The sequence below is a fragment of the Benincasa hispida genome, chromosome 12 (assembly GCF_009727055.1).
Source record: "Benincasa hispida cultivar B227 chromosome 12, ASM972705v1, whole genome shotgun sequence".
Classification (NCBI taxonomy): domain Eukaryota; kingdom Viridiplantae; phylum Streptophyta; class Magnoliopsida; order Cucurbitales; family Cucurbitaceae; genus Benincasa; species Benincasa hispida.
The window spans coordinates 28,098,701-28,118,405 of NC_052360.1; the positions used below are offsets into that span (position 1 = coordinate 28,098,701).

Consider the following 19,705-nt stretch of genomic DNA (forward strand, 5'->3'; position numbering starts at 1 on the left):
TTTCTGTTACTTACGGACACCAAATTTGTTTCAGATTCCATTTTCTGAGTCATTCCCACAACACATTAGTTCTGTTGGTTCTGTCGGTTCTGTCATGTGCCCACCAATGGATTACTTTGCTACCCTCTTGTTGGGGCTAGTCAATAATGTTATACCTTCCTTACAGACATCAAAATCTGGAACGGCAAGTGATACTTCGAATAATTCAATGCGTCCATCGCATAACAAAGCCCCTGGGACAACCCCACCGGGGGCAACCAGTGCTCCCGAGAGCCAAAAAGCATTTTATCAAATTCAGGACCCTGGCACATATACTCAACTCGTTCTTGAAACAGCAGTCATAGAATTACTCTCTCTCCCTGTCTCAGCTGGTCAGATTGTGTCATCGCTGGTTCAAATTGTTGTCAACATACAACCTACTCTAATTCAATCGAGCAACAATTTGCATGGAACTCCGAGCAGTATGGGTCAGGGATCAGCATTACCGACATCTCCATCTGGAGGAAGCACAGACTCCTTGAATGGAAGATCAAATACCTCAGTATCTGGAATAAATACTCCAAACTTTGTTTCACGAAGTGGGTATACGTGCCAACAACTTTCTAGCCTAATGATCCAAGCATGTGGCCTACTACTAGCGCAGCTTCCTCAAGAATTTCATGGACAACTGTATCTAGAGGCATCACGCATTATAAAAGAAACTTGGTGGTTGTCTGATGCAACGAGATCCTTAGGAGAACTAAATTCTGCTGTTGGTTATTCATTGATGGATCCAACATGGGCAGCACAAGACAATACCTCAATGGCTATTGGTATGCTATATGTTATTTACTAATTTACCTTATTCCCTTTGACAACATAAACCTTCAGTTCTGCTCACAAGTTATGCATTTTTTAGGTAACACGGTTGCACTTCTTCACTCTTTATTCAGTAACCTCCCACAGGAATGGCTAGAAGGGGCCCATGTGATTATCAAACATCTCAGACCCGTCACGTCAGTAGCAATGCTGAGAATAGTTTTCCGTATTATGGGTCCACTGCTCCCCAAACTTGCCAATGCTCATAGCTTATTTTGTAAGGTAGGTTAATAATCATTGGTTTTCAGAAAAAGGAAATTATCGTTTTAGTTCATCATAAAGTTATTTCTGAGTTATTTTACTAAACTTTCTTTGTGCACATGCTGAAAAGAACATATTCTATATGATGCAAGTTTTCAAACTGCAAGTCATTATTAGATGAAAGTTGTGAGACTCGATTCTCAAATACAAACTATTTATAGGCTGTTGTAAACTGTTAAGTACTGTAACTTGTTATAGTATGTATGTAACTATAGGAGCTTATTAGTCTTTTATCCTTCATTGTAATTTTACTATTCTTACTTTAGGGATTCTATGTATACCTATATATGTTGAACTCTAATATTTAGAATGAGTAAGGAGTTCTCTCATATTCTAGTATAACATTATCATAATTAACCAAAAACCAAACGGAACCAATCTAAACCAACTAATATAGGTTATTAATTAACTAACAAGGACCTGTCCAATTGGTTTGGAAAAAACGTTGTCTATTACTATTCTAACTAACAACCTATCCAAATGGATAAAGGAAAATACAAATAACTAGCTTTTAAATGCCCAGTAGTACCAGAATAGGATAAGACTAATAAGCCTCTATATTAGATGTCTCCCACTCCAAAAATAACTCTACCTCAAGTATTCAAATATATCACCACAATCAAGGAGCACTAATCAGAAGGGATGCTGGGAGATCCATTTGATATGCATTATCTCCGATCTTGTCAAGGATCTTAAAAGGGCTCATCTTCTTGTTGGTGAGTTGGTCATGAGTGCCCAATGCTTAGAAGCTCTTTGAGCAATGGCGTGTATCAACCAAGGTTTGCTTTCATTGCCCTTCTCCAAGTGATCCTTTGACTTCTTGATGAAGTTGGAAACGGTCAGCCATTCCTTGTCTTCAAGCTTGAATCAACATTAGAAGACAAAGTTATTAGAAAAGGAGACTTTCCTGTGGATTGGGTTTCAATATGGTTGTACGTGAATTCTCCAGTTGTGCAAGGGATAAGTCCCAGTGTTTAGAACATATCCACTTATACACCGAATGATGTTGCCTAAAGTTCGATTTGTCACCTCTATCCACCCATCAGTTTGAGGATGGCTAGTTCTACTAACGCATAGGCTTGTTCTGAATCTCTTCCACAGGCTTTTCCAAAGAGTAGCTCATGAATTTGACATCTCGGTTGAATGCACTTGGCCTTATTTCTTTGTAAATGAAAGTTATGATACTTAAGTCTCCAATACAAGCTATTTATGGTCTGTCAAGTATTGTAACTAACCCATAACCAACCCAAACTAGCTTGACTAACCAACTGAATAGGTTAGTAACTAACTAACAACCTCTCCAATCGATTGGGATAAAAGAAAGTACAAAAAACTAGCTTCTAAACAGCTAGTAGTACTAGAATAGGAAAATACTAACATAAGCCCTTGCATGAATATATAAATTAATTTTTTTGTCGAGCTTACGAGATTTCAGTGGTAAAAGTTTGATGTGAGATTGGAAGCACCCTCGTTAATTTTTGAAAAAATATATAAAAATATCTATATGCACACAGTTCAATGTATACATAGATGTATATAGATATATAGATGCACAAATATATCATATGTAATCTTCATTTTTTTAGTATTACAGGTTATCCAGTTGAATTGTCCATATGAGATTGGATAAAACTTGTCACAGTTATTATTTTTTTATGAACCTTTTTATCTTCCACGTTGGTAGTTGGGGTAGAAGTTATTTGAGGTATAACACATCATTTACCATAACACAAAATTCTTGGTTTATATATTGAGTAGAAGTTGAGTTCTTATATAGCTAATTATGGTCAATTTTTCTCCAGACTCTCTCCTCACTTTTGAGTGTAATGGTGGATGTATTTGGGAAGAACTCACAAACATCAATACTAGTAGAAGCTGCAGAAATAGCAGACCTCATTGACTTTCTGTAAGTGACAACGAAAATAATTTACTCAAATGTTTTAATCTATATGCTCGAAGATACTCATATACATATGGTCATTTTGCTTTTCAGCCATCATGTTGTTCATTATGAAGGGCAGGGAGGGCCTGTGGTAGCTAACAGCAAGCCTCGACAAGAAGTTTTGGCCATTATAGGAAGAGCTTTGGAAAATCTGCGTCCAGACGTGCAACACCTCCTTTCCCACTTGAAGCCTGACACTAGTTCTTCTATCTATGCAGCAACACATCCGAAGTTGGTTCAAAATCCAGCTTGACCATAGGGCTAAAGAAAAGTTAAAAATAAAATAAAAAGCTTGTTATTATACCCTTCTGTTTAGCATCTGATAACTTGGTGGAAGTAGCCCCTTCTGTTAAGCTTGTTATTAATTGTAAATTAAGAGGTTGTTTTACAAGCCGAACGTAGGTAAAAATAGATTGAGATGTAAATTATTCTGGAATTAGTGGAAATAGCACACATTTATGAAAGTTTTCGTGGCATTAGAGCCTAGTGACAAGGTTTGTATACTGAGTTGTCTCACATTTTCCTTTTCTTCTTTATACACTTCAATGCATCTTCTTCAATTGATAGCAATCGAAAACAACCAGAGAGTCCTTTTCCTCACCCTTTGGTCAAGACACTTAGTCTTTTGACATTTCTTCCGAGTTTTGTTTAATTACTACCTTTGATGAAGGTGTCAAATTTCAATGATCTTGTAAGCCCTTCACTTTTTTGTTTCATTGATGAACTAATCATCTTTTTTTTTTTTTTCAAGTTTTACTTGCTGCAGAAGAAACTAGCGGAAGGCCTCAAGTCTATCCAAAATTGAACCGATGGATTTTGCAAGACCAGGTATTTCTGATCTTGATTTACTAAACTCTATTAGAAGGCATTCTTAGTTATGTAATTGGAGTGACATTTCGTAACCGATTTGGGGAACACTGATAATGAAGAATATTGTTAGCCTCAAATTCAAGGGAATCACCAAAACAATTTTGGAGATTGTGGAGTGTTAAAAGTATTTAGGTAGAACTTAAATATATCTTAAAATTAGTTGTAGTGGTAAAGAGATCCATGGTTAAACTCTTAATATGTCATTTTCTTCTAGATTATTATTGATGGTTTGTCATACCATGTCGTATATCTTCTAACAATATTGATTACTAGTTGGATCTCATTGAGATGACTGATTTAGTTCATTTACGAAGCAATAAAATTGATCGTTCTGTTAGACAAAATATACCAAGGATCATTTTGCCTTAGTTTGGTGTTGGGAAATGCACAACTAAGCTAAACTTATGTTGTTAATGGCATACCCTTCATAACTGAGAATGCATGGTGTGGTAATTTTAGACGCAAGCAATTGACCAAATTTCATTTGATTTTAAATTGAGTCACTTTTCATTTGGGTTTCTAAAGAATGGGTCATCCTTACAAAAATTTCATTGATCGTAATACACCAAACTAATAATTTTACTAATAATTTTACTAACTTTAATACATATATCAATTTAATTTGTGAGATTATCCTAAGTTTTGGTTAGTTTTATTTACTCGTTTTTGTTAGATTGATCGTAATGGAAATTACGTGATGTATTAATAGAAATGACAACATGTCTATGAAGGTAAAATTTAATTTGATAAAAAAAAATTGAAATATAAATACAAATAATCAAATACAGATAAAGAAATAGACAATCGTTTATTAAATAATTTTAAACAGTAAATAAAGCAAATCTACTTGAATTTTTCTTTAAAAAAGTGAGTGAATTTTGATATGACACAAGAAAAAAGGAATGGTTTAGAAAAAATATAATTAAATAAAATTATTAATTGTGTCTTCATTTTCGTCAATCTTAGTTATTTTAATTTAATAAAATTCTCATGTTCGAATGTCCACTGCGTTTCAAACTTTATCGTTGTTTGCAATATAAGTGTCTTTTCATTTTTCAAAACTTTGATATTCGCTTTTTCTTCCTTCTCCCCTTTTGTTCACAGCCCTTTGGTTTTTTTTTTTTTTTTCTTTCCCTTTTATTATTCTTTACTTTCAATTTTACTCAAAACGTAGGAGGAATTTCGATCCAGAATTTCATTTCAAATATGGCTTCAATTCAAAGTTTTTGTTACATGGAAAATTAGCTACAAAATTAGCAAGTTGCTAATCAGTTCAACTTAACCATGGCAACGCAAAGACGAGAAGCCTCAAATTCATCATCTTTTCTAAAACACCAAATTTGAATATGTTCACCACTTTTCAATCCTGTTCCTTCCACAAACGCATTTCACTGTGTCATCAAACAGTAGACATACCCACTTCCAATCTTCCACATCTTCAAACAAATTCTTCTTTCTTCTAAAACATCATCCATCATCAATAAAGCATTCATCCCTTTCTTCTTTTTGTTTTCTCGTTGCAGCAATATCTTCTCCTCCTCTGTTGTAAAATCGAACAACAGTTCCTCTGCTGGGAGGGAAAAAGGCCCTTGATTCTTGTTTAAATCCGTATCTTGGAGTTGTTTCTGAATCACCAGATTAATTCCGTAGCCACCCATTTCAACAATCCGATCTCTCATCGCCACCGGCATCTCAGTAATCCACGGATACCTGCTCTGTTTTGCCTTCTTCTTCCTCTGTTTCTTAGTCATAGTCGCCGGCGTCAGCGTCGGAGGCTTCTTTCTTTTGTGGGTGTTAATTTTTGTCGGTTCAACATCAGAAACAGAGTTGTCATCTCTATTAGAACAGTCGCACCCTCCAACACAGGGAAAGGGAGTTAAGGTGTAATTGCAACTACTCAATTCATGGTTGATTTCTGCAATTTATCCTATATTTTTCTTCTTTCCAAATATCTCTTTTGGGATCCTTCTCTGTAATTTTATTCATTACTGTTGTTATTTTATTTTTGATAACTACCTTTCTATTTAAAAACGAATATTTTATAAATTAAAAGATCCTAAATTTGAGGAATGCGAAAAATCATTTGCTTGCAATGAAAGGTAGACCAAGATATGTTTATGAATTTGGAAGATTTAATTCTAAAAGATAAAATTTAAGTTTTTGGAAATAAAGGAAGGTAAAGAAAATGAAAAGATAAAATTAATTCAAATTGGATATCGCAAAATTAAAGATTAAAAATTTAGAAGATATAGAAAGATATTTGGATACACTTTCTATCACGTGGGCAAAGGGTTTGTTTGAAATGTTATTAGTAATATGTTGGAAAATAGTTAGAAATAAGACTATCAAGTTTTTACTTTACAAAACTAGTACGTTTTTTATAAACCTTTTTCTTCGTCTATTTCGAACAAGATCGTCCAAATATATAGAATCCCGGTGTTAATTTTGCCCAAGATATATTATGGTTTTCTCTCAAATCATAACTTTTTTGGGGTAAAATTTGGAAAGATTTGAAAAATTAGGTAAGATTTGATATAAAATTTGAAAGATTATATAATATTTAAAAAATTGATAGAATCTTGTTGTTAACCGCGCAAAGGATTTCACCCAGAAAGTCTAAAACAATTGATAATTAGAAAAAGTTAAATTTGTATGTGAATGTCGATGGTAGGATTATTTCTAACCATTGATTCAATAATTAATAAATAATGGTTACAGGAATGCTACATCCTGAATGCATAATGTAATAACCTAGAATTTAAATTTGTTAATTTTTCTTTTGCCTTTTAGGGTTGGATATTTACAACAAATATGTTATTTTAATTTGTTAAATTTTGGAAAAGATCCACAACAACTTAGAACTTAACTTGTGTTAATTTGATGTAGCGAGTTGAGATATTTGAATCAAATCCATGGCCAAACAGGAAAAATCCATCCTTAAAACATATCGAAAGCTTCTAATTACAACCCTAAATGGGTTATTTATAGCCTAACAATAAAATAACATAATTAACTAATCAACCCAAATTAATAACTAAAAAATATTAAACTTAAATATACTAATTATTTTATAATTCTCCTCATCATTCATTCTGACTTAAAAAAACGGAACTTGTCCTTGAGTTCGAAGTGATAAAGGGATGCTTTTTCTTTCGGGTTTTTGTGTGGGAGACTTTGATACATGCAGTGGGAAAAGGTAATCAGATTAAATTCATGGCCAGACAAAGAAATTCGGGAAGAGAGATCTCCCTCAAAGAACCAAATATTCTATATTTAAGTGGATAATCAAAAGTTTCTAATTAAAATCCTAAATTGACTATTTATAGTCTAACAACCAAATAACAAAACAATAAAATAACATATTTAACTAATTAATCTAAATTAACAATTAAACAATATTAAACCTAAATATACTGGTTATCCTATAATTCTCCTTATCAATATTTTAATAATTTTTAATTTCATTAAATTACAGGATAAATATTATAATTTTACCTTAAACTTTAAAAATATACTGTAGATTCTCACTTTTTGGTAGACTTTCGGTTAAAAAAACATTGAAAAATTATTCTCAAAGCATCTTATGAATTATAGAACATATATTTGGTATAAAATTGACATCATCCCAACAACGGCGGTGGAGCCAAATTTTTATTGAAAATTACATTTTTTTTACAGTGTTATTAATAGTCAAATTTGTCCACTAATTAAATTTGTAGCACCCAAAAAGTTAAAATCAGTTGAAAGCATAAAAAAAAAAACCCCCAAATTTATAAATGAGACACTATATAATTTCTTAAAAAAGAAATGATAAATAAAATAAAACAAAAGCGTGAGCGGCAGGATTCGAACCTGCGCGGCAGAGCCCACATGATTTCTTTAGTTATGCCCGATAACCACTCCGGCACGCCCACTTGATGGTCTTCACTTAACTTTCTTAATACATTATAATTATACATTTAAATAATACTTTTTAAAAAATTTTTTAATTATTATATAAGGAATATTATATTGATGTAACAAACTAAATTTACCAAGATTAATAGCAGTGTTAACTTTGATGACTTACACCCATTCTTCTTGACTCTCTTTTTCTTCTTTCTTCTTTACCTTTTCTTCTATTTAGTTTTTATCTTTTTTCTCAAATTTATTTTCACAACTTAATTCAGAATGTTTTTTGCTTAACTTTTCAAATGTTTAATTTTAAAAATAAGTCATTTTAAAAAAAAAATTAACGTATTTTACAATTACTCAAAATAGCTTTTGAAATACTTTCGACATGTATTTTAAACCATTTTTATCAAATGAATTTAAACAAAATGACTTTTTTAAAAAATATTTTTTTCTTTAATTAATTTAAATCACTCTAGATTTCTCTCCGATCCCATAACTGAAATGACATAATAAAAGTCAATGAAGATGAGATCGTTTCACACACTGCATTTTTTTTATTAAACTAATTTTTTCTGGAAAATATTTTAGTCTGGTTTGTCTCTTAAGAAAAACTTGTCTTTATTAATAGATTAAGTGCTTAATTAGAGCACTCTAAATTTAGAAAAAAATTGAGTACCTTTGAAATTATCTGCAAAAGTATGGGTTTTTTTGTCCAGTCGTGTCTTGCAGTTTTACTATAAGGCTATGTTTGTTCCGCAGATACTGGAATTTCACAGTTTCAACGGATATTTAATATATTTGTTTGTTTAACTACAAGGAATTATATTTTTACCACCGAAAAAAGAAAAGTTTTTTGGGAAAAGTAAAAAAAAAAAAAAAGGGTGAGAAAGCCTTTCCCGACGTTTTTTTAACTGTCAACAAGGTTGCCAGGAAACCCTATCCCGATGCAAATAAGTTTCTTTGTCGGAAAAAATTGATCTCACAATGGTTGGAAATGAGAGGAGGTATACCAACGTGAAAAAGATAGTGTCGACAAAAGTCACCTTTCATGATGTCAAAAATTGGTTTATGACGTCAAGAGAAATACTTTATGTTGATGCCACTTTTTTGGCATCGGCAAAGGGTTGGGTATGTGAGGGCAGGGAAGGGAATCTTTCTTGATGCCAAATTCGAAAAATTAGCATTATGAGAAGTTACCTTTCCTGACACCAATTTAGTTTGGTGTTGGGAAAAGTTTCAAAATTTTACATTTCTTTTGTTGTTTTTCTCGAGATCTTAAGATTTTGGTTTGAGATTGGTCTTTTTTCATATACAATTTTTCTAATTTACTGAAAATTTAACTTGTTAATTCTTTCTAAACCAATAATTGAAACCTACTTGAATCTTATAAATTTAAGTAAATAAACAAAAATCAACAACTTTTACGTTTAATTGGTTTCCTTACCTAACATACAACTTAGTTTCACAAACTTAATTACAAACAAATAGCCTTTTCCAGATGCATAAAAAGTTTAGTTGGAAAAGACAAATATTTTTGTAGTGTCAGAATATTCATATGATATGGTTGTTTAATACCCTCCATACTTGTAGAATTTTTATACTTGGAAAATGAATAGAGTCCCATTAATTAATAAATTAATATCAATTAATTACTACTATTAATTTTAATTCATTATTAAATAAATAATTTATTAGACTTATCATTGATATTTTATGTTATCTTAACTATTTAATATAAAATTTTATCATAAATTATTAATATTCTAATAAATTTTTATTTATTTAATTTTTTATTAATTAAATAAATAAATTTAAGTAATGTTTAATTAAAAATATCCATTTATTGATATTTTAAGTGATTAAATACTTAATCAATGTAACAATATATTAAATAATTAAATTAATTATGACTGCATTACATGTTATCTTACATTTGATTAAATAATTATTTAGTTCTAGTTTCTATATACAAAATTGGTAAATCAAACTTCCAATATTAATTATCCTGCAAATCTAAACACAGACATTTAAATTGCATATATTTAATATTCATACACATAAAACAATCTTCACGATCCAAACGACCATAGTTTTCACTAAGAGTCTACTTTTATTAATTTTTTACAAATTAATTATAATTAAATTAGCTTAAATATTTGTTATTTAAATTGAAAAATCCACTTCATATTTATTTGAAGTTAATCAATTGAAAATTAATATCAATGACTACAAGTAAGTGTTAATTATTCAAGATCTGAAAGTATAAAATTAATAACTCTCGCAACCAAATAGAGTAAGTGTTAAGTTATTTAAGATTAAAAGTGTAAAATTGATAAGTGTAAACTCAAATAAAAACTAAACTCATTTAACTCACGGAAGAAAATGTAACATTTTCCATCCAGGATGAAATTCTGCTCCACTTTCAGCTTTAATTGGTGGCTCCGAGAATAAAGTTTGATTACTTTTGCAATAAAACTCTGTTATGATGGTTTCTTAAAAATAAATAAATAAATAAATCTTTTCTGAAAAGGGTGAGAGAGGAAGAAGCCAGAAGAAGCCAAAGTTGGTTATGTTGGAGAAGAAAAGTACAAAATAAATGTAAGATCGGTATGACAGCTCTGAAGGATGACGAGATTTAAAATAATGAAAAAAATTTCACCAAGTGGGCCTAATCAAATAAATTAATAAAATTTGCTGAATATATAAAGTTATGAAGAAAATAATAATAATACATTAAATTACCCTATTTGATTTTGATAGCAAGATTGGTAACGAATATATAAAGTTAAGAGTTATTAATCAAAATGATCAATTAATTTCAAGAACGAAAATTACAATAAATTTCAAGCAATAAAATATAATAACAAATTAATTTTAAAATTAAAGATCGATGATGATACAATGAAGTAGGTAAGAGATCAAAATTCTTAAATTTTAAAAAGTGGGACAAAAATCATTTTGGGTCCTGACATTCGTCTTTTAATCAATTATCTTCATGCTAGCCATTAAGTATCCACTATTGTCCGAGTTGCGTTGTCATTTGCCATCAATGAAGAAATGGATGGTCGAAGGTCTGCATGAAGAAACCACTATTTGCCCGGTCGAACGTTAGTGAAAAAAACCTTTGACATTCTTGTAAATAATGAAAAAGTTGAACATAAATGTAATTCAAGACCTTTATTAGGGTTTTTATGTTATTATCCCATTATATATTCCCATTCCAGTTACCTTTTTACATGGAAATTTCTTTTGTAGCCTAAGTTTGGTTCTTTACTTGCTCCACACTCTTCCTATCTTAAATTACCAAATTATAAACCTAATAAACATATTTCTCAATCACCAATTTGGAACTTTTAAACTCGGTCTACTTTTTCAAGATTAGGTCATACATCTATTTGGATTGATCAAGAAAAAAAAATGTTTTTTTAGAAAGTCGTTTTTATTTAAATTGTTTTTATAAAAAAAATACTTAAAATAAAACAGTTATATGCTTTAATTTGTTACACTTTATAGAAAATAAATATTTAAAAAATTGAAAAATCTAAACAATATTTACATTTTACGGCCAAAAGTTCTAAAAGTGTTTTGTATTTTAAAATTTTTTGCTATAAAGTTTAAATATTTTTAAATATTTTTTTTATATTTAAAAAGACCCCAAAAAAGTTTAATCAAACACACTTTTAATCTTTACTTATAAGGAGGGTTATGCCCCTGAAATTTCAAATCCGTATAAATAATTAAAATTTTCAAGATATTCTTATAGTGTTGTTTCCTTGGGCCATGTTTGATCCTTTAACAAGTGCAATAATTTTGTCATGATTTGAAGAAAGTTAGAGTTCAGTCTTTATGATTTTTAAGTTAGAATTTAGTTCATATAGTTCGGATAAAATTAGATTGAGTCCATAGGTTTGATAAAATTCTAAAATATAGTCCATACTGTAGGGGACTATTTATGAAGGTTTTACCAAATCGTAGTGACTAAATTCTATTTATAAACCACATAGACTTATTCTAACTTTCTCCAAACGAAATTAAATTATGTTGGTCATATTTTTAAAAAATAGAATTTTATGTCTTGTAAGCAATTGTAGGTCATATTTTTAATAATAAAATTTAAATTTAATCACAAGGTTAGTTAATATAAATTTATTGAAAAAATTGCACAAACCACCCTTAAACTACAAGGTTGGTTATAGTCACATTCATTAATTTTCAATTTGCTCAACTTATATCCTTGTAGTCTTTAAATGGTTGCAATCAACCCCATTTTGAATTAACCATTATTTATACTCATCGAGCTTCGGGACATCAAGTCGAGCTGAAGGAATTATAACTCATCGAGAAATATTGAGTCGGGCTTAGTATTGGGGCTCTACAACCTAGTAATTCAAAATAACTTCAGAATATATATCTAAACAAGAATCATGCGTATTTGTCCCTCCCAATAAAGAAATTGCTATTTGATTATGCAACAAAGTAGGAGAGGAAGTTGTTGAGCGGACAAGAAATAAGAACAACAAAGGGATGAATGTAGTGATAGTGGATGATGTTCTTGAATAAAGAAAATTAACACCAGTTGATTAAAAGTAAGTGTTGGTTACTCAAGATGAAAAGTGTAAAATTAATATTTTTAGTGACCAAATAGATATTAAGCTTAGAGTTCAAAGGTATAAAAGTAACATTTTGGACCCTATGAATCCTATGGAAACTAAACTCATAATTCACAAGTAAAAATATAACATTTTAAAATTTATGGATCATATATCATTTCACTCTCAATTTAATTAGTGAGCTCTTGAATTGAGAATAAATTTTGATCACTTTTGCAAATAAAACTCTTTTATGCTCTTTCTTTTTAATTTTTTTTCAACCTTTGGTACTTGAAGAGAGGCCTAAACTACCAAAATTTTATATCCCCCATACCAATTGCCTTCTTATTTGGGAACTTGTGGCCTAAGTTTGGTTCTTTACTTGGTCCACACTCTTCCTCTCTTAAATTACCAAATTATAAACCTAAGAAAACATATTTGCCAATCGCCAATTTGGAACTTTTAAATTTGGGTTACTTTTTCATGGTTATGTAATACCTCATTAACTAAGAAAAAAATATTTTTAAAAAACTCATTTTCATTTAGATATTAAAAAAAAACAATTTAAAATAAGAACACTTATATATTTGGTTCTCCTTTCTAAAAAATTAAAATTAAATAAACATTCAAAAAGTTAAACAAAACATAATTTTTTAAGGAAGATTGTGCTCCTTGAAGTTTCAAATCCAAATAAGAGCATGTTTGGGTTGACTTCGAAAAAAAGTTTTTCAAAAATTCATTTTCATTTAATCACTTTTAATAAAAATGGTTTAAAATAAAACCACTTACATGTTTGGCAATTTTGTTTTCAAAGGTAGTTTTATATATAAGATTGTTTAGTTTGTTATAGATTAAAAGTATTTTTATTACTATCAAATTACTATAAAGGATGACTATAAAATTTGTGAACTTAAAATTTAAAATAATGGTTGTCAGAAATGGTCGTTTTGGGTGGTCGCTTTTGGAATTGGTGGTGGTTGGTTATCAAGGTGGTAGGGGCTCGAGTTGGCCGTTGATAGTGATCAGAGGTGGTGCCGATGGTTATAGTTGGTTGGCGATGGTGGTCGTGGTGGTGACAAGAGTTAGCCGACAAAGAACAGTGATAGGTACAACAATATAGTGAAAGTGAGATAGATGACTTTTAAAATTATTTTAATAATTTTAAAAATGACACAAATGATAGAGGAGATTAATCATTAAACACTCAAAGTTCATTACTTTAAAAGTGAATTTCAAGCATTAATTTCAAAATAACTTATTTCATAAATTCATTAATGTTAAAATAAATGGATGAAATTGATTTATTAGAAGAAAAATGGTTATCCAACTCATGAAAGTCTTATTATCAATTTATCATACTTACTAAATAATGTCATTTTATATTTAATTTACATCTTTTTTTTTTGTTCATTTTATATTAATAAGATGCATTGCATATCATATTTAAAAGTTTACTAAGTTTGAATTATATACGATCATTTTGATACATGAAGTGCAGGAATATTTGGCCAATTACATGGTAAAAGAACTCCACCAATGTCATCACTAATACCCAAATTTGGCAGGTTGAAGTTTATACTAACTTTTGGAGGTCTAGTTATGTTTTGTATTCTGATCTTCTCTATATTTTTAGCATGTGAAATAAATATGTTTATGTAACACACTTAGGTTTTAAATTATTTGGTCTTGTAATTTTATGAACTTTTTTTATTAATAGGTTTTTGATGAAAAAGGAAGAAGAAAGCAACACACAGTTTTACGTGGAAAACCCTAGAACAGGGAGATAAAACCACGATCGAAGACCGATATTTTATTATTTTTGATACACTGAATACAAAAAAACTGCTCAAATAAATAGTCACACAGGAAACTTTAGGGGCATGGTAAATTACAAAAACGCACCTAGGTCAAACCATTATTTTCGACACTCCCCCTCAAGTTGGGACGTAGATATGAATAAGACCCAACTTCCTGACACAATAATCAAAGCTTTGTCTGAGCAACCCTTTCGTGAGAACATCTGCGACTTGCTGATTTAAAGGGATATAGGAGATACATATGCTTCCATTGTCTAGTCTTTCCTTGATGAAATGTCTATCGATCTCCAAATGTTTTGTTCTATCATGCTGAACTGGATTATTCGCAATACTTATTACCACTTTATTGTCACAAAACAGTTTCATCGAAAGTTCATTGTCTTGATGGAGATCTCATAAAACTTTCTTCAACCAAATCTCTTTACATATCCCTAAGCTCATGGCCTTGTACTCAGCTTCAGTGCTACTTCTGGCTACAACTCTTTGTTTTTTACTTCTCCAAAGTAACCAGATTTCCCCAGAAAAAGGTGCAATATCCAAATGTTAACTTTCTATCAACAATAGAACCTGCCCAGTTAGAATCGGTGTAAGCTTCAATGTAGCATTTATCGCACTTTCTGAACATTAAGCCCTTAGCAGGAGTTGCCTTCAAATATTCTAAAATTCGCTCAACGACCGTCATATGTTCCTCATAGGGGGCTTGCATGAACTGACTGATCACACTCACTACATAGGATATATCAGGTCTAGTGTGGGACAAGTAGATTAATTTTCCAACTAATTGTTGATATCTTTCTTTGTTGACGGGAACTCTGCATTATACTCCACTGGGGTGTCAATAGGTTTACACCCAGTCATACCTGTCTCTTTGAGAAAGTCAAGAGTGTACTTCCGTTGAGAAACTAAAATACCCTCTTTTGATTGAGCCACTTCCATCCCGAGGAAATATCTCAACTTTCCCAGAACTTTAATTTCGAACTCCTAGGCCATTTTCGTTTTAAGTCTCATAATCTCAACAGTACCATCACCAGATAAAATAATGTCATCGACATAAACTATGAGGACTACAGTCTTCCCTGAACCTGACTTCTTTGTAAACGTGTGATTTGAGTGCCCTTGGTTATACCCTTCGACCTTAACAAAGGTGGTGAATCTATCAAACCACGCCCTTGGAGACTATTTCAACCCATATAGTGACTTCCTTAGTCTGCAAACCCAATGTTTAAACTGACTCTCGAAACCAGGAGAAGGACTCATGTAGACTTCTTCTTCTAGTTCCCCATTAAAAAACGCATTTTTTTACATTCAATTGATGAAGAGGCCAATCTTTGTTCACTGCAACTAACAACAACACCCAGATAGTATTAAGCTTAGCCAAGGGAGAGAAGGTCTTAGAGTATTCTATTCCAAAGGTCTGAGTAAAGCCTTTCGCAACCAGTCTAGCCTTGTATCTGTCAATCGTCCCATCAGACTTGTATTTTATGGTGAAGAACCATTTTCATCCAACTGTCTTGTGTCCTTCTGAGAGAACAACCTGATCCCACATCTCGTTTTTCTCAAAAGCTCTCATTTCCTCCATAATTGCAGCTTTCCATTTACGAGTCTCTATTGTTACATGTATGCTACTTGGTATCATCACTGTATCTAGGCTGGTAGTAAGAACCTTGAACTCGAGTGAAAGGTTACTGTACGTCATGTAACCATGCATAGGATACTTTATACAAAATCTAGAATCTTTCCTTAGGGCAATGGTAAGAGCAAGAAAAATATCATGGCTCTTCATCTTGTCTAGTTTTTCACCATATTCGGTTTTCTGCTCCAGGGGTTCATCTTCTGAAGAACCTTTCACACATTTATCTTTACTAGTATCACTTCCATTCTTTGGATTTGTTTCCTCAGCATTGTTATTTTTAGCTATCTCTACACCTCTCGTGGTGTCCTTGGCAGCACCGTCAACACCTACCTCATCTTTATCCACTATGCAAGTATCAGTCTCATTACAAGTACCAATCTCATTAGTGGTAGGAATACAGATACTTGGAGCTGATGCTGGGTTAGACTCATGGACCAGAATTAGAGAAATGATAGGTGGCACTGACACTATTTCCTTCCTGAGATTCTTCCTATACTATGTTATCCACGGAACTTGATTGGTGGGAAGGACAGACCTGACAGGTTCAGGCTCAGAAGACAATTCTAAAGGTACTGAATAAGTAGACCAATTAGTCTATTCACTAGAATTCTCCCCTTGAAGATGACGAATAGGGAAGAAAGGTTGATCCTTGAGAAAGGTAACATCCATGAAAACAAAATATTTTCGAGAAGGTGGGTGGTAACATTTGTATCCATGTTGGTGGAGAGGATACCCAACAAACACACATTTCTGAGCACGAGGGGCAAACTTCGTGTGATTTGGACCGTGGGTATGAACAAAGACAACATAACCAAACACCCGAAGTGGCACATCAGGGATAAGGCGGGTGGTAAGATATGGCTCTTTAAAATAATCAAGAGGATTTTGGAAGTTTAGAACACGAGAAGCATGCAATTAATTAGGTGGGCGCAGTGAGATTAGAATCCCCCCATAAGTAGGACGAAAAGGTGGTGGACAACATGAGAGAACGAACGACTTCCATAAGATAGCGATTCTTTCGTTCGGCCACTCCGTTCTGCTGAGGAGTGTAGGCACAAGAGATCTTATGGACAATTCCCTTAGAAGAAAGGAAATCTCGAAAAGAGTTGTTAAAAAACTCACGCCCATTCACTTCGCAGGATTGCGATTTTCGTGTTAAACTGGGTTTCTACAATGTCATAGAATTGTTAGTTGGAACACAGTTGACACCTCAGACTTATTAGTAAGAAGGAAAACCTAAGTAAGTCGAGTGTGGTCATCGATAAAGGTGATGAACCAGTATTTATCTGTAGAGGTGGTGATTGGTGAGGGACCCCAAACATCATTGTGGACAAGACTGAAGGGTCTGGATGGTTTGTAAGGTCGAAAGTAAAAGGAGACACGACTCTGTTTGGCCTGGATACACACATCATAATTTAAGGATGAGATATTAATATTGCGAAACAAATGCGGGAACAAATATTTCATGTATTGAAAACTGGGGTGCCCAAGGCGAAAATGGCATAACATAAAATCACTCAGAAGTAGAAAAATTCAAAGAAATGAAACTATACCTATAACCATCCCTAGGGGAAGTATCATCAGTCAGGAAGTATAGTCCCTTATTGTGCTGGGCAGTGCTAATCGTCATCCCTAAGCTTAGATCCTTAAATAAAACAGAGTCGGGTGAAAAAATAGTTGGACAACTCAGATCTCTTATAATTTTACTGACAGACAATAAATTATATGAAATCATGGGAACATGTAACACGTCACGCAACACTAAACCTTCAAACGAAGATAGATGACCTTTTCCTACAACAGAACCAAATGACCCATCTGCGATTCTAATCCTTTCATTACCAGTGCTCGGACAGTATGAAATAAATTGGTAAGATGAGCCAGTTAAATGATCTGTCACTACTGAGTCAATAATCCAAGATTTTTTACCATTAACACTAAGGAAGCCGAAGGACTAAACCGTACTTGACTGTGCAATAGCACTAACTCCAACATTACTTGAATTACTTTGACCATCTATTGGAGATTGAGTCTGAGAGTTTCCACTTGTTGAGTCATTCACAAGGGCAAGTCTAAGGTTTGACTTGTCATGTGACTGACGTCGTCTGCTATTAGGAGGTCTCCCATGTAGCTTCCAATACCGATCTTTCGTATGCCATGGCTTCTTGCAGTGCTCACAGACAGAAAGAGGTTTATTATTCTACTTATCACCGTCAGACCTGGAAGACTTTGTAGCAAAAGTAGCAGCATCTGTTGATGTGATTACTGGGTTGTTCATGGCAGTTAAGTTGTCCTCTTCAAAATGTATATCCGAACAAACCTCCATGAGGAAAGGTACAGGACATTGGCCTAATATCCGACTTCAAGCAACATCAAACTTTGAGTTTAACCCACCTAGGAAGTTTACACTCTATTAGTTTCTTCAATTTTGTAGTGTTGAACTCCCCCACAAGAACAATCCCAAAACATTTCTTGACAAAGGTCCATTTCTTGCCACGATAGGGATAATTTGTTAAAGTAGGATGTCACATCCATTGATCCCTGTTTACATTCATGGGCCTGCTTGCGTAATGTGTACAACCGAGAGATATTTTGTCTTTTCGAATATAACTTCTACACAACATCCCAAATGTCTTTGGCGGTTGCAACATAAAGTAACGGCTTGCCAATCTGAGGTTCCATGCTATTCACCAGAACCGATCGCAACAGAGAATCTTCTCCTTTCCAGACGCGTTCCTAAGGATCACCAAGCCTCGGTTTTGGTATCTCACCCGTTAGGTTCCCAAATTTATGGCGCCCCTCGAGGGCCACTGATTGGGCCCATGAAAAATAGTTTTGGCCATTTAGCTTTTCTCCAATGATGAACCCTGCAAAATTTACCATCGATCCAGAAAAAAAAAAAAATTGAAGTGGGTAAAGTAGGGAAAGAATTTATCGGGTTCTCAAAATGCATAAGGAGATTTGTAGAAAGATCTGATAAGCTGGTTGAGGGTTTGTACCAAGGACTGCTCCAAAACCTGCAACGTGCTATTGAAGATGGGTAAACTGGCATTGGATCTCATTTACAGGACCTATATTATCCTGAAACATAGAAGAAGATTCTCCATGCTCAAAGCCTATCGACTGATCTATGCTAGTGTTTCTGCTTGAGGTTATCGGGATCAGACCACGTGGCGCATCGTTGCCGCTTGGCGCGACTGTGAGGTTATGGGAACCGTGGAAGCCTTGCTGATTAGAATGAACTGCAGTTGTGCCACAAGGAGCCACTGCCGAACTGATCGAAGGAGTGAAGCCCGCACTGGTTAAATCGAAGGAACAGTAGGATTCCAAGCAGCTGGTCAAAGGAAATCAGCTGTGAGGTTGGCTCGATCGGCATCATCAGCGACTGTACCTGTCGGGCGAGTCGACGACTGACGTGAGCTAGATGGTCGGTGACGACTAGGTCGAGGTCAACGACTATGAGGTGGTCTGATTTCAACGAATCTAGCTGCATTTGGAGCGTCTCGGTTGTCCGACTGGAGCCCATTTGAGCGCGCATCTTGATGTGTTATTTTATGATGTGGAACTATGGATGAAATGGGTGATAGAATTGTGCTAAACAATCAAGTTTGTTCAGTGGAATCCAAGTGTAAACCCCACTGAGTTTCCTAGTAAGTCTAGGGTCGAACTCAGGGACTTGGAAAATAGTATGCGACGGTAATTTCTCGGAAGACTTTGTAGTAAAGGGTAACTCAAATAGTTGTTTGGTGTTGTTGGTTGCGGTAATGAAATAATAAATGCGGCGGATTCGAGAAAAGTTGAATATGCGATAGATGCACTGAGTATGCAAAGGAATGGGTTG

At 33.1% G+C, this 19,705-nt stretch overlaps 1 protein-coding gene and 1 non-coding gene across 2 annotated transcripts in view; one reads left to right on the top strand and one right to left on the bottom strand.

The window, feature by feature from the left end:
- Positions 1–3,597, top strand: part of LOC120068006 (mediator of RNA polymerase II transcription subunit 23) — a 55,029-nt gene extending 51,432 nt beyond the window's left edge. Inside the window, exons 18-21 of the mRNA XM_039019666.1 lie at positions 35–812; positions 899–1,080; positions 2,922–3,025; positions 3,113–3,597. Of these exons, the coding sequence (XP_038875594.1) occupies positions 35–812; positions 899–1,080; positions 2,922–3,025; positions 3,113–3,314 (1,266 nt within the window). The 3' untranslated portion in view covers positions 3,315–3,597. The remainder of the gene's footprint in view (positions 1–34; positions 813–898; positions 1,081–2,921; positions 3,026–3,112) is intronic.
- A 4,165-nt stretch (positions 3,598–7,762) lies between these two features.
- On the bottom strand, positions 7,763–7,845 carry TRNAF-AAA. Its single transcript has one exon. It is a non-coding gene; the product is annotated as a tRNA-Phe (tRNA).
- Positions 7,846–19,705: the final 11,860 nt, after the last annotated feature.